This window comes from Grampus griseus (genome assembly GCF_964374135.1).
Source record: "Grampus griseus genome assembly, chromosome: 10".
Taxonomy (NCBI): domain Eukaryota; kingdom Metazoa; phylum Chordata; class Mammalia; order Artiodactyla; family Delphinidae; genus Grampus; species Grampus griseus.
The window spans coordinates 64,664,194-64,677,538 of NC_139004.1; the positions used below are offsets into that span (position 1 = coordinate 64,664,194).

The 13,345-nt window shown below is 46.7% G+C and overlaps 1 protein-coding gene and 1 long non-coding RNA gene across 3 annotated transcripts in view; one reads left to right on the forward strand and one right to left on the reverse strand.

Moving 5' to 3' along the window:
* LOC309827969 overlaps nucleotides 1–13,345 on the forward strand; it is a 94,599-nt gene that overhangs the window by 38,367 nt on the left and 42,887 nt on the right. The gene's annotated exons all lie outside the window — the stretch shown is intronic.
* NME6 (NME/NM23 nucleoside diphosphate kinase 6) lies at nucleotides 1,834–8,799 on the reverse strand. 2 transcript variants are annotated; one of them, XM_082663994.1, is made up of 6 exons: nucleotides 8,703–8,799; nucleotides 5,976–6,072; nucleotides 4,857–4,959; nucleotides 4,273–4,312; nucleotides 3,691–3,851; nucleotides 1,834–3,417 (listed from the first exon to the last, which is right to left on the reverse strand). In XM_082663994.1, exons 2-6 carry the CDS (start codon nucleotides 6,063–6,065, stop codon nucleotides 3,251–3,253), a joined length of 561 nt encoding a protein of 186 aa, XP_082520120.1. In that variant the 5' UTR covers nucleotides 6,066–6,072; nucleotides 8,703–8,799; the 3' UTR covers nucleotides 1,834–3,250. The 2 variants fall into 2 exon arrangements, with proteins under 2 accessions (XP_082520120.1, XP_082520121.1); XM_082663995.1 differs by lacking the exon at nucleotides 5,976–6,072 and having other exon boundaries at nucleotides 8,703–8,793.

The window sequence follows — 13,345 nt, forward strand, 5'->3', positions numbered from 1 at the left end:
GGACACTGTTGTTGGAGCCCAGCAATAATATTTTTTAATCCCCCTTTTTGCTCAGTCTTCATTTCTCTTGCAGCCTCAGCAGAATTTGATTACCTTTTTCTTATTCCTATCCTCTCCCCACACTCCTTCAACTGTTTTCCAGCTTCTGTGGTCACCCTCAGCCTTTTGTAGGGTACTTCACCACCACATGCTAGATTGTTTCAGTCCCAGCATTCTCCTGCCTCCCCTCCACTCTGTGCACTCTGTTTGCCAGTCACATCCATTCCCTTCACTTAAATCTCTAGTCATTTCACTCTACTGAGTCACCAAGGATGTCTTCTCTACAATGGCCATATAAGTGGGGACTGAGGGGCACGTGGAGCAAGAAATATTCACAGGTACAGAGCTTTAAGGATTAGATATGAAAAATGGAGGGAAGGAGAGTGCTTCTTCTGGCTGCTTACCGATAGCTGGGGCTCCTGATCAGTCTCCCTTGTCAGTTTGCCTGGTGTTTTCAGCTGGCCTTTGTTTAGCTTTGCGGGGGAGAATGCCGCAACTAAAATATCCCACATGTTGCAACTAAAAAGGACCTGCATGCTACAACTAAAGATTCCACATGCCACAACTAAGACCCGGCACAGCCTAGATAGATAGATATTTAAAAAGAAGAAGAAAAAGAAACCAACCAGTCTCCTCTTGAATGGTGAGTGTGCACGCCATACCGTAATGGGCTGCTGAGAAAATGGGGGTGAGCCTGTCAGTGCAGACAACTGATATGGACTTGTCTGTACAGAGATGAAGAAACAGGTAGCCAAAGGGGAAAATGAGGTTAAAATGATTTTGAAAAATGGGAGACACCAAAACATGTTTGAATTCAAAGGGGAAGGACTCAGTGGAGAAGGGTAAAAGTGCAGTAAAGACTAGACAACCAAAAAAGCAAGGAGATGGGATTCAGAGCAACATGGAAGGACTGGCTTAACAGGAAGCAGGACCCATCCTATGTTGTAACAGGAAGATAGAAGAAGATGGGAGCATATGTAGACATACACTTACAGATTCAGTTGTAAGAAGATTCTCTAAGACTCCTAGGTATCCCACTCTAAACCCACAGGTAGTACGACAGTTATAAATGCTTCAACCCACTGTCTTCCACACAAAGTAAGCTCCCTACCACTCCAGAGCTGCCGCTCTTGCCAAGGTCACAGCGATCTCCATGCTGCCATACTTAGGGGGTACTTTAAGGGCTTCATTATTCTGGACTTCTCAACAGCATTCAACATTGCTTCATTATCTAAACACTCTTTTCTCTTGACTTTCCTGATCCACACACCCTCGGTTTTTTCCTTCCTTCTCTGGCTATTTCTTCATCTCCTTTGTTGGCTTGTGCAAGTATTTGTTTTCATAAGTTCTATATAAATTCAAGGCTCCTCACTACTTTCAGTTTGTAGATTGTCATGGTAATGGCCCCCAATGATTCATACCTCCCACTGTCCATGCCCTATGTGTGGATTCTGGGGTGGCCATGTGACTTGGCCTTTGTCAATGGGATATCAGCAAACATGACACAAGCAGAAGCGTGATGAGCTTGTGAATGGGGGCCTGCTCTCTTGGAACCTTGAAACAACCATGCTATGAAGCAGCTCAGGATGAAAGACCACATTGGACCCAAATGCTGAATGCAGCCATGTGAGAGAGTCCCAGTGAGCCCAGCAGAATCACCCAGCCAATCCACAGACACATAAGAATGAATCGTTGTTATTGTTGTTTTTTAATATTTATTTATTTATTTATTTTTGGCTGTGTCAGGTCTTAGTTGTGACACATGGGATCTTTCACTGCAGCACGCGGGCTCTTTGTTATAGCGCATGGGCTTCTCTCTAGTTGTGGTGCGTGGGCTCTGTAGTTGTGGAGCGCGGGCTCCAGAGCACGTGGGCTCTGTAGTTTGTGGCACGTGGGCTCTCTAGTTGTGGCGCATGGGCTCAGTAGTTGGGGTGCGCGGGCTTAATTGCTGCATGGCATGTGGGATCTTAGTTCCCCGACCAGGGATCGAACCCATCTCCCCTGCATTGGAAGGCGGATTCTTAACCACTGGACCACCAGTGACGTCTCTAAGTCATTGTTTTAAGCCACAAAATCTTGAGGTGATTTGTCATGCAGCAATAGATAACTGTCATCCTCAGCTACAGCAGAGACGTGGCTAGCTTTAGTGGCTTTGTGCAAATCAGAAAAAAAAGTGAGTCATAACAATATGCCTCTACTGGGCAGACATACTTTTGTTCAAATGAAAGGTGCCCCTTCTTCCAGGATGCAGCCCTGTGCCAGGGGCACAGCATGGATTTGAGCCCACAGTCAGCTCTGTCACTGGGTGCCTCATGCACTACATAAGCTGCACACTGTGTGTGAACCTCCTGGGAGATTTCTTCACGATTCTCCCTTTTTTTAAAAAAATTAATTTATTTTATTTATTTATTTTTGGCTGCATTGGGTCTTCGTTGCTGTGCGCAGGCTTTCTCTAGTTGCAGCGAGCGGGGGCTACTCTTCGTTGCAGCGCACAGGCTTCTCATTGTGGTGGCTTCATCTTGTTGTAGAGCACAGGCTCTAGGCGCGTGGGCTTCAGTAGTTGTGGCATGTGGGCTCAGTAGTTGTGGCTCGCGGGCTCTAGAGCACAGGCTCAGTAATTATGGCGCACGGGCTTAGTTGCTCCGCAGCATGTGGGATCTTCCCGCACCAGGGCTCGAACCTGTGTCCCCTGCATTGGCAGGCGGATTCTTAACCACTGCGCTACTAGGCAAGTCCCACAATTCTCTCTTTACTTAGCATAGACCAGAAACTTGACTTCAGGACAGATTTAATTATTCCAGTTAGGGATAGAGAGACAGTACATAGAGTAGTGCTCCCAGCCTGCAGGATTCAGTAGAATACTGACTTTTATTAAGGAAAATAGACCAAATGTTGCTAATACGGTCACTGCATTTTTCAGGCAAGTCAGTTAGGCAAGCTCCTCCTTGAAAAAGGATGAACAGTTCTCAGAAAAAAAGGAGCCATCATTCCTCTGAACCACCCATGAACATTCCAGAGAAGAGGTAGATAGAGAGTTAGATTCTAGAAGAGGTAGCAGTGAGGAGCTAGGCTCTTATGCAGGTGGCGGTGCCCAGCAGAGATGGCACAATGAGCCCCAGGCCTCCCTGGTCCTAGGAGAATGCTCTGGACCAGAGGTCTGCGAGAAAAGGCTGGGCAGCGCCATCACTCTTCACAGACCAACAGGCCTGCGTCAGGTTGGCCCTGGGCCTCCTGTTCCAGCTGCAAAGTGGATGCCTCCCTCTGGATTGTAGCGCACAGGGCCACAGCGCAACTGGGGCTCTTCTTCCTCATACCAGCGCTGTTCACTGAAGTCGGGAAAGAAGGCTGCGATCTCTCTACTGGCTGAAACCACAGAGTCTGTAAGGGGAGGTAAAAAAGAGAAGGGGTTCTCATAGGGAGTTTAGGATGGAGGCAAGAGGCAATCATAATCAGGTTCAGAAACCAGAGCCTATACTTCTCCTGCCCCTAAGTCCTGGGGCCGCATCTGCTGAGGTGGCCACAAAGGGCCAGAAACACAACTGGGAAGAAAGCTCACTGAGGGACCTGGCTCTCAACCCCACCATATGCCTGCCCACCAACCTCAAACCAGCTTCGCTTATTAAATACAGTGGACACAGGAGGCAGACTCACCTGAGCCATGGGTTGTATTACGGGTGTCAGTGAGGCCGAAACTCCCACGAATTGAATCTGGGGCCACGTGGCGTGCTCGAAACACTCTGGTGGGTCCCATCACTGTCCTCCAGAGCTGGATGGCATCCTTGTGGGCGAGGATGTAGGCTCGGATTGGCCCACTGTGAATAAATGGAGCACACGTCAGGAATCTGGCTATCGGGTCCAGGAGGGCATACCATGAGTAGAGCACAAATAAAGGCACACTGGACATCCTGAGAGTCTCCTTGCCTTTCTAGTTGAGTGCCAATACTGCTTCAAATAAAAGGTGATGGAAGGCCACTGCGGATGATCAAGAAAGGCCACAGGGATCAGAAGAGTTGCTAGGCAGCATTCAACAATACTCTTCTACAGCCCCTGGAGCAGTTAACTACCATGGGACAAGTGGCCACAAGGTCAGTGTTGGCCCAAGCCCATGTTTCTTCAGACACTTGACACTGGTTACAAGTTTAAAGAGTGGCAAATAAAATTAACAAATCTATTTAGGGGGCAGGGGAAATAAGTCTCAGTGGATGAAGATGTTATAACCAAAATGAGAAATACCTGGCCATGAACTCCACCAGCCGCTGATAGAAAAAACGCCCTGCAAAGAGAGTACCTTCATCAAGACACTGGTGCCAAGAGAACTTTTTATACTTCTGACTCCCTATTTGGAATGATAAAAACTGTTTTAGAGAAAAGAACAAGGACCTTGGCGTCTGACATACCTGGGTCTGAATCCAGGCTCTCCAACTTGCAACCTGTGTAGTTTCGGGTAAATCATTAACTTCCCTAATTTAGTTTTCTAATTTGTGTGCTGGGGACATAACAATACCTACTTCATGGGGTTGCTGGGGAATTAAAAGAAATCATGAGCCTTTGGACAATGTCTGACAGAGTAAATTGGTAACTAGTGATAGTATCAGGACATAAAACTAAGTTACTTGTTGGGACCATGACGTAGAACCCTCCTAGAAAACATTTAAAAAATACTGATAATCATGAAAAGTTTGTGTATAAACCAAGATTTTAGAAGACTGGCTGCAATTTTACGGTTCGTAGGTCAGAGAGAGCCTGACATTGTGTGGCCAGGTAAAATCTCTCTTGTGATAGAGAAGCCTCCCACTCAAGAGGACTGTTGGTCCTACCTTCATGCTCTTGGTAAAACTTCAGGCAATCTTCCTTTCTCCACAGAAGTTCTCTCATTCGTACAATAAGGAACTTGTTGCTCAGAATCTGCTGATGAACAGCCTGGATAAACACCACCCCAAAGATAAAAGTCAGTCAAAGGGACCATTTGAGTGAATGGGAGACCCAGGCAGACCAAAAGAACCCTGAGGACCCTTCAGAGCCTAGGACTTGAGGGTCTGTCCCATTGGTGGGTCAAAAGAAAAGAGACGCCCTGTTGCTGTCTTGAAGATGGAGTGAGCCATGTGATGAGGAATGTGAGTGGACTCTAAAAATGGTAGGCCCCACCTGAAGGCCGGCAAGGACATGGGGGTCTACCTCAGTCCTATAACCACAGAAACCAAATTCTGCCAACCTGAATGAGTATCAAAGTGGATTCTTCCCCAGACCCTTTAGATAAGGGCCCAGTCAGCCGATACCTGGAATTTGGCTTTGTGAAACTCTAAGGAGAGAACCCAGCCCTCAGCCAAACCTACTGGACCTCTAAATTCTAGAACTGTGAGATAATGAGTGTTGTTTTAAGCTGCTAAGTTTGTGGTAATTTGTTACACATTAGTAGAGAACTAATATACGTACATTGTCTTGAGGTTTGGTTTTTATTATTGTATTGGATCCTTTTTTATATTTTATATCTGTCCCAATTCTCCAGTAGATTTTTAATGTATATTTATTTTTGGCTGTGTTGGGTCTTCGTTTCTGTGTGAGGGCTTTCTCTAGTTGTGGCAAGCGGGGGCCACTCACTAATCGCGGCCTCTCTTGTTGCGGAGCACAGGCTCCAGACACGCAGGCTCAGTAGTTGTGGCTCACGGGCCCAGTTGCTCTGCGGCATGTGGGATCTTCCCGGACCAGGGCTCGAACCTGTGTCCCCTGCATTGGCAGGCAGATTCTCAACCACTGCGCCACCAGGGAAGCCCTCCAGTAGATTTTTAATCTCCTTATGGTCAGAGTCATGGCTTCTAACTTTGCCTCCACACCATCTAGCACAGGACTGTGTTGTCAGTCTTCGCAAATGGCCCTATGGCACCTGAAACAAAAGCAATGCCTCCGACATACAGTAGAGTCTTAGGACTTGTTCTTACCTCCAGAATCAGTGGGTGAGCAACTGCATCAGGCTTAATCAGAGCCAGAGTAAGCTGGAGAGCCTGAGGGCTCCGTAATATCGAGGTCATCTCCCTCCTGCCATCAGAGAGTCAGATAAGAGACCCGTCAGTGCTGCACTCCCCACCCTTCCTATTCTGGAGCCGAGCAGTTTTGCAAGTCAACCAGGGCTCTCACTCTTACACTGATAAAGCACCCGACAGTTACTTAGTATTTAATTTGCCCATTTGGGTTCATGGAGCTGAGGGAAGGGAGTGGTAGAGGGGCCATTCAAGTTGCCCAGTGGAGCACATAATCTGGTTAGTGCAACTGTAAACCTGCGAAAGAGTGACCCATTCAGAAGTTCAAGTTTAAACACGACCTGTCTCTGGCGATACTCCTGTCCCTTCCTTTCTTTTGTGTTTTACTGAGGATTTACAATTTACATTCCTAAAGAGCAGCCACAAGGGTACAATAACTGTTCCCACAGTGCCCTCCCATCAATTATAGAATTTGAAGATTGGATGGACAAGAATTGGGATCTTGCCAGGATACACCCCAAAAAGTCTGTTGGATACATACCATTTCTTACCTAATCTTACAGATAAGTCAGGATCTATCACGCCCAAATCAAACCCTTTAATACACTCAGCTGTCCTCAATGGCAGGGTTTGCAGACATGCAACTCCAAGGTCAAAGACAAGTTGTAATCATTTTGTATCTGAAGCAGCTAAAACTGCCTGGCACAAAGGTGCTTAATCAATTTTATTGACTAAATGAACCTATACAGTCTTATTCTATTCATCTTCAGAGAAAAGAACAAGACACTATTTCTAGTGTCTAATCATGATGGTGTAAGAGCTTAATAAGTAATTGTGAAGATGATATAAAGAACATAAGAGTATTTTATAAACTGGACTAAGAAAACTTGAGATCTCTTCCAACTTTGAAATTCTATTTACATGTAAGAAATTGATCATCTCTGCAGGACTAAGGTGTCAAAGATTATCTGGTGGAACCCCTAAATTTGCCAACAAATACAGAGAAGGCTTCCATGAACACACAGGGACAGAGTCTGGACAACTGTCTCTTTATTCTTAGCCCAAAAGTAGCCTGACAATCACATTAAAAGCAGTGCTAGGGGGCTTCCCTGGTGGCGCAGTGGTTGAGAGTCCGCCTGCCGATGCAGGGGACACGGGTTCGTGCCCCGGTCCGGGAAGATCCCACATTCCGCGGAGCGGCTAGGCCCGTGAGCCATGGCCGCTGAGCCTGCGCGTCCGGAGCCTGTGCTCCGCAATGGGAGGGGCCACAACAGTGAGAGGCCCGTGTACCGCAAAGAAAAAAAAAAAAAAGCAGTGCTAGGGTCTGGCCCAAACGGAGAAACTGTGCCAAGGTCTCTCCTATTCATGTCCCTTCTACAGCATTCAGCTTGATGCTCTACTCAATCCACAAAGCTAAGCACAGTCTAACCAGTACAAGATCAGCCAACCCAGTTTCCCTAACATCCCAGATGGTGAGTAACCCAAAAGCGAGCAGAACCTTTGCCATATATCTAGGGAGCGACACCCTTGGCACCTCCCCTTCCTCACCCTCCATATCCATGATATCACTGAGTTCTGGCAATTTTACCTAGCCAGTGTATCTCAAATCCGTACAATTCTCTCCTTCTTAACTGCCACCACCACAGTCCAAGACATCATCAACCCCCTCTGGACTTCTGCAACAGCCTCTTCAGTGGTCTCCCAGTTTCTACTCTTGCTACCCTCTACAATCTGTTCTCCACATAGCAGCCACAGTGAACTAAAAATGCAAATCTAGTCATATCATTTCCCTCCTTAACCCTTCAAAGTGTACCCTGCTTTTATGATAAAACCCCAAAGCCTTATCATGTCCTACTAGGCTTTGCATGATCTTATCCCTGCATACCTCTCTAGCCTCATCTGGAACTCCACACTCCTTAACTTGCTTTTGTTCCAGCCTCACGGGCCTTACAGCTCCAAGACATTCTGGCCTGACAGCCTTTGCCTGAGAAGTTTTCACAGTCCAGAAAGTGCTTCCTCTGGTTACCTCCTACTCACCCACTAGATCTTAGTTCACTTCCCCTGTTATACATTCTCATGGCTCCTTTCACGTTTTCTTCAGTTAGCTCTTCCCAACCAGAAGGTCAGCTCTATGAAAGCAGGGATCTGTTTCGCTCACCATCGTATCCTCTGTACTTATGCAGAGTGCCTAGCACATAGATGGTTCTCAAAAGTATTTGCTGAATGAATCAATGAATGAATCTGATTCAGCTATTCCAAGACCAGAATGCTAGGGGCTATCCAGCGGAGGACATGGTTCCTTTCTTAATGCCAGCTAAGTTATGCCTGTCTTGGACCTTGGTTTACAACAAATGTTAACAGGTCGAGAAACTTGCTCAACATAAAAGTCACTCGATTAGAGAATTATAAATTTTAGAAATTGCCTGGGCGTTTGCCCCCACAACAGAGGCGCCTATTCTGCTTCCTGGAAGGCGCCAGTCATGCCTCTCATCCTCCCAAGCGTGTCGGAGACCTGCAACCCGTCAACTCGGCTTTCTGCTTCCAACACCTGAAGCCCCGCCCCCCAGACTCACAGCCTCAGCTCTAGATACCGCCCTCTTCCCCACCCTGCTCTTCCATTTCTCTGGGCCTGCAGCTGCGCGACCCAGGCCCCTTGTACCGAGACCTAAGGCCACGCTAGATTCTGACCTATTCGGAGCCCCAGTGTGCTGGAGTTCGGGTCCGAGTCACCTGATCCTCCCGCCGCGCAGGCCGGCCACCAGGCACTGCGATAGCTAGCCTTCGGTACAAGCGGGGTCCTTCAGGCATTCGGCCGGGCAGCCTGCCTCAGGGTCCTTGCCCGGTGAGGCGGAGTGCCCCCCAATCCAGGAGGCCCTGCAGCAGGAAGGCCCGCCTTCTGGTGGCCCTTGCGTCTCTCCCGCACTTGGTCCGAGCCTGGCTCGGGCGCCCCCAGGCGGAAGGGAGGGCCAGGCCTGTGGCCCTGCTCCGGGAGGTGGCTCAGAGAGGACAGGATGGGCGTTTCAAGGTGGCAGCCCGGTAGAGAACATGCGCGCCAGCGGGGCCGCCGGAGTGGGCCTGGCCCCACTCGATCTCTCTTTTATTCTTTGTCTGGGGTAGTGCCTGGCACATGGTTGGTGCCCAGTATTTGTCGGAGGGACGCGGGAGACAAAAAACTTGTGTGCGCTGAATCGCAAGTTCAGAGGCAGCCATTGAATCCTCTTGCACTGTTGGTGGGAATGTAAATTGATACATCCACTATGGAGAGCAGCATGGAGGTTCCTTAAAAAACTCAAAATAGAACCACCATACGACCCAGCAATCCCACTACTGGGCATATACCCTGAGAAAACCATAATTCAAAAAGAGTCATGTACCAAAATGTTCATTGCAGCTCTGTTTACAATAGCCAGGACATGGAAGCAACCTAAGTGTCCATCAACAGATGAACGGATAAAGAAGATGTGGCACATATATACAATGGAATATTACTCAACCATAAAAAGAAACAAAATTGAGTTATTTGTAGTGAGGTGGATGGATCTAGAGTCTGTCATACAGAATGAAGTTAAGTCAGAAAGAGAAAAACAAATACTGTATGCTAACACATATATATAGAATCCCCCCGCCAAAAAATGGTCATGAAGAACCTAGGGGCAAGACGAGAATAAAGACGCAGACCTACTAGAAAATGGATTTGAGGATACGGGGAGGGGGAATGGTAAGCTGGGACAAAGTGAGAGAGTGGCATGGACATATATACACTACTAAACGTAAAATAGATAGCTAGTGGGAAGCAGCCGCATAGCACAGGGAGATCAGCTCGGTGGTTTGTGACCACCTAGAGGGGTGGGATAGGGAGGATGGGAGGGAGGATGGGAGGGAGGGAGACGCAAGAGGGAAGAGGTATGGGGACATATGTATATGTATAACCGATTCACTTTGTTATAAAGCAGAAACTAACACACCATTGTAAAGCAAGTATACTCCAATAAAGATGTTTAAAAAAGTCTTTGAGCACAGAGGGATATGTGGATGCGAAGGAGCATAGCTAATATGGGGGTGGTGAGGGAGGATTCTTGGTTGGAAAGCAGGTGTACATAGAGCATGAGGGAAACTAGTCATAAGGCCCTTGAACATGTCGCTAAGGAATTTGGGGTAGGGTGTGGGGTGGGGTTACCATGGAGTCCACTGAAGCAGTGCAGGGTGAGGGGATGAGAACTGAGGGTATTCGTGGTGTGTTGTATAATGTATGGAGAGGGTGATGACAGTGGGTATGGAGAAGGGACAGTGTGGCAGGTTGAATAAGGGTGGTACTTTTTTTTTCTTGGAGAGAATCACTGAATTTGAGAAGAGTGAAAACAAACTATAAATGTCATCAATTAAAAAACATTTTTTTAAACTGATTTTGTGCCTGCATGTACATGTGTTGCACTCCTGGAATGTTGGAAGGAGGGTCTGTGGTTCTGGCAGCTTGTTTCCACAAGGTGTCTTTGGGAGAGTCCATTTCTTACCTGTCTGGCTGGTGAAGAAGGCACATGTCCATTGCTGCATTTAGAGGATGAGAGTAAACTTACCAAGTCCCACTAACCCAACATTTAGTTTTAGCCTTTTTTCCCAAATGCACAGGGTCTAACTTTGTTTCCCACCTTGATCTTCATTTACATGCCTTTGGGCTATAGAGATTTTGCTGATTTTTAGGCCATGGCCATTAATTCACCTTTGTGTCTCTCTGTCTTACACACACTGTAGAAGGTTTTAGTTCCATATTTTATAGTTGCTTTGACCATCCTCAAGAGTAAGCCTATGTTATGAAAGTACGGGCAGATGTGATTTTAGGGGGAGACTCAATAAATAACACCCTTTTTCTAAACGGGGGCTCGTAACTAACGGAAATAGAGGAACGGCAGGCAGGTGGAGACTAAATGTCAACTTTATACTGATGGAGCTGTTGAAGAATATAACTTAGTGTGAGAACCTAATGCACCTGCCTTCTAACCGTGTGCTACCCAAGTTCAATACCTAGTCTCTTATAAGCCTCACTTAAAACAACAGCAACAACAAAATCTAAATAGTTGACAGGACCTATAGAATTATCACAGCATTCCCTCACATTCACAAAATTACTCCCCAGCCCCTAGCAGATATAGCAGGGAAAATTTTGTCCCTAGAAACCTGTCAAAAGATACTCAGTTATATCTGTGGGAAGGTGAATAAGCTGGAAAATTCTTGATTCAGTTTTGCTGGGACTGAAGTAATTCTATACCAGTTATGACTCTGAACTTGTAAGTCTGAACTCAGTTGGGAGAATCACCCATTAAGAGGTTAATTATGACTTACGTTCATTCTATTCCAGAGGGACATCTACCTGTGTCTAGTCTTGTCTCTAGATAGTGGTATTTAAGACAATGCTGCCTTCGTGCAGTGTTAATTTACAGTAGTAGCAGCAGCCCCAACCAGGTCTTCTTTGAGATTTTTGAGATGTCTTTCTTTTTCATCCAGCATATTTAAATTACTTAATACCATTTCCCCTTTGGGTCCTCTGTTTCTGGCACCCCAGGACCGCCTTGAGGGTGGGCTCTAATGACACAGCTTCCCTAGCCCCCTGTGAGCAGTCCTCAGGGGCCACTGCCTTCTGCTGTGGAGTTGCTCATGCCCAGGACACCTGTCTCCTGTGGGGGGCTGGGGGGTGGAGTTCCTTTATCCAGCATGTTTCAGTTGAGACTCATTCTCAGCAGGTTTTTTTTTTTTTACCTGAATCTGCTGTCCTGAAGTTTGTTCTTCCAGGGACCCAGTGAGAATCAAAACCTTTGCTATGTTTTCCTCAAGATACTGTCCTCATCTTCTGAATGTGTCAGGTGAGGAGTAGCATTGCTTTTAGGCACTTCTCTTTGAGGGTTTTTCTCTCTACTGTTCCTGTACTCCTTTCCAGAAGGCTTATTGAGTTTCTAACATTTTATTGTTGGAGAGAAGGAAGACCCATAGGGCTGGCCCTTTGCTGGACTGTGGATGGTGGGGAGGAAATGCAATTTGCCTCTCAGCTGTTTTCCGAGATGTCAACTTTCTCTTAAGAAAATATCTCTTCCATTGTTTTCATTCTTGCACTGCTCCTAATCTGATATGGCAGGTTTCTAAAGCTCTGCCTTTCTTCCTGAACATATGTGATTCTTTGAGACAATGTTCAGGCCTAGGTTTTTCTCATTATCTTTTCAACTTCTGTGGCTATGGTCATCTCATTGAATGTTTTTTCTACTTTAGTCTAAGAAGATGGCATGCTTTGGTGGTAACAGGGCACTGTTTCTTTTTTATTATAAATAAAACCTACCACTCTTTTACAATTGAAGCTGCAGTGTAAATCTCAGAACTGTAAAACCATGGCCAGAGTTTTTGAAAAACAGACCATCAGGCGGGGAGTGACCCTTAATCCATGTAGGAAAAAAATGCATGCGTTCCTCCAATTTTGTCCTTTGGCCTTGAGTATGGCTGAGAACATAAGGGATGGAATCTGGGACAACCTTTCCATGCTGCCTGCTAGGCTGGTACTAAAGTTCAGAACTTACACACTTGTGTTCTTAGCATATGTGGAACTTAATTGTGACTTAAAGCCCCTGGCCTGTCGAACCAGCTAAAAATCATAGTAAAGGGCCAAATAATTGTTTTGCCTCTGATGTCTAAAAGGCCTGTAGAGGGAAAGACTTCCCCACAGTCAAATCTGTGCCTCCGCAAGGCTGCTTCACTGAGATCCCCTCTGGTGCTTAGGGTCTGCAGATGCCCCACAAGGCTATGGGTGTGTGCTAATGAAACCGTGTGAAACCGTGCACCTCAGATTGGGACTTGAACCCACGTGCCGGGACACAAACCCAGCCTAAATCCAGAATGGGACATGCGGCCAGGACTCGAACCCGGCCAAAACCCTGATTGGGACTTGAACCCATGCAGCCGGCCAAAACCCACAGTCTTCCAACTGAGATCACACACCTGGTTTCAGGACTTAATGAAGCTCAGGTTCTTGATGTCTCATCGCAGAAACAATTCAGTGAGAGACAAAATGATAAGTAATAAGTGGATTTATTTAGAGAGAAACACTCCACGGACAAGAGTGTGGGCCATCTCAGAAGGTGAGAAAGGCACCAGACTATGGGGTTGTCAGTTTTTATAGGGGTGGGTAATTTCATAGGCTAATGAGTGGGAGAAATATTCCAGCTATTTCAGGAAGGGGTGGGGATTTCCAGGAATTGGGCCACGCCCACTTTTTGATCCTTTTGGTGGGTCTTGGAACTGTCGTGGCACCTGTGGGTGTGTCATTTAGCTTGCTGCTGTGTTACAGTGAGCGT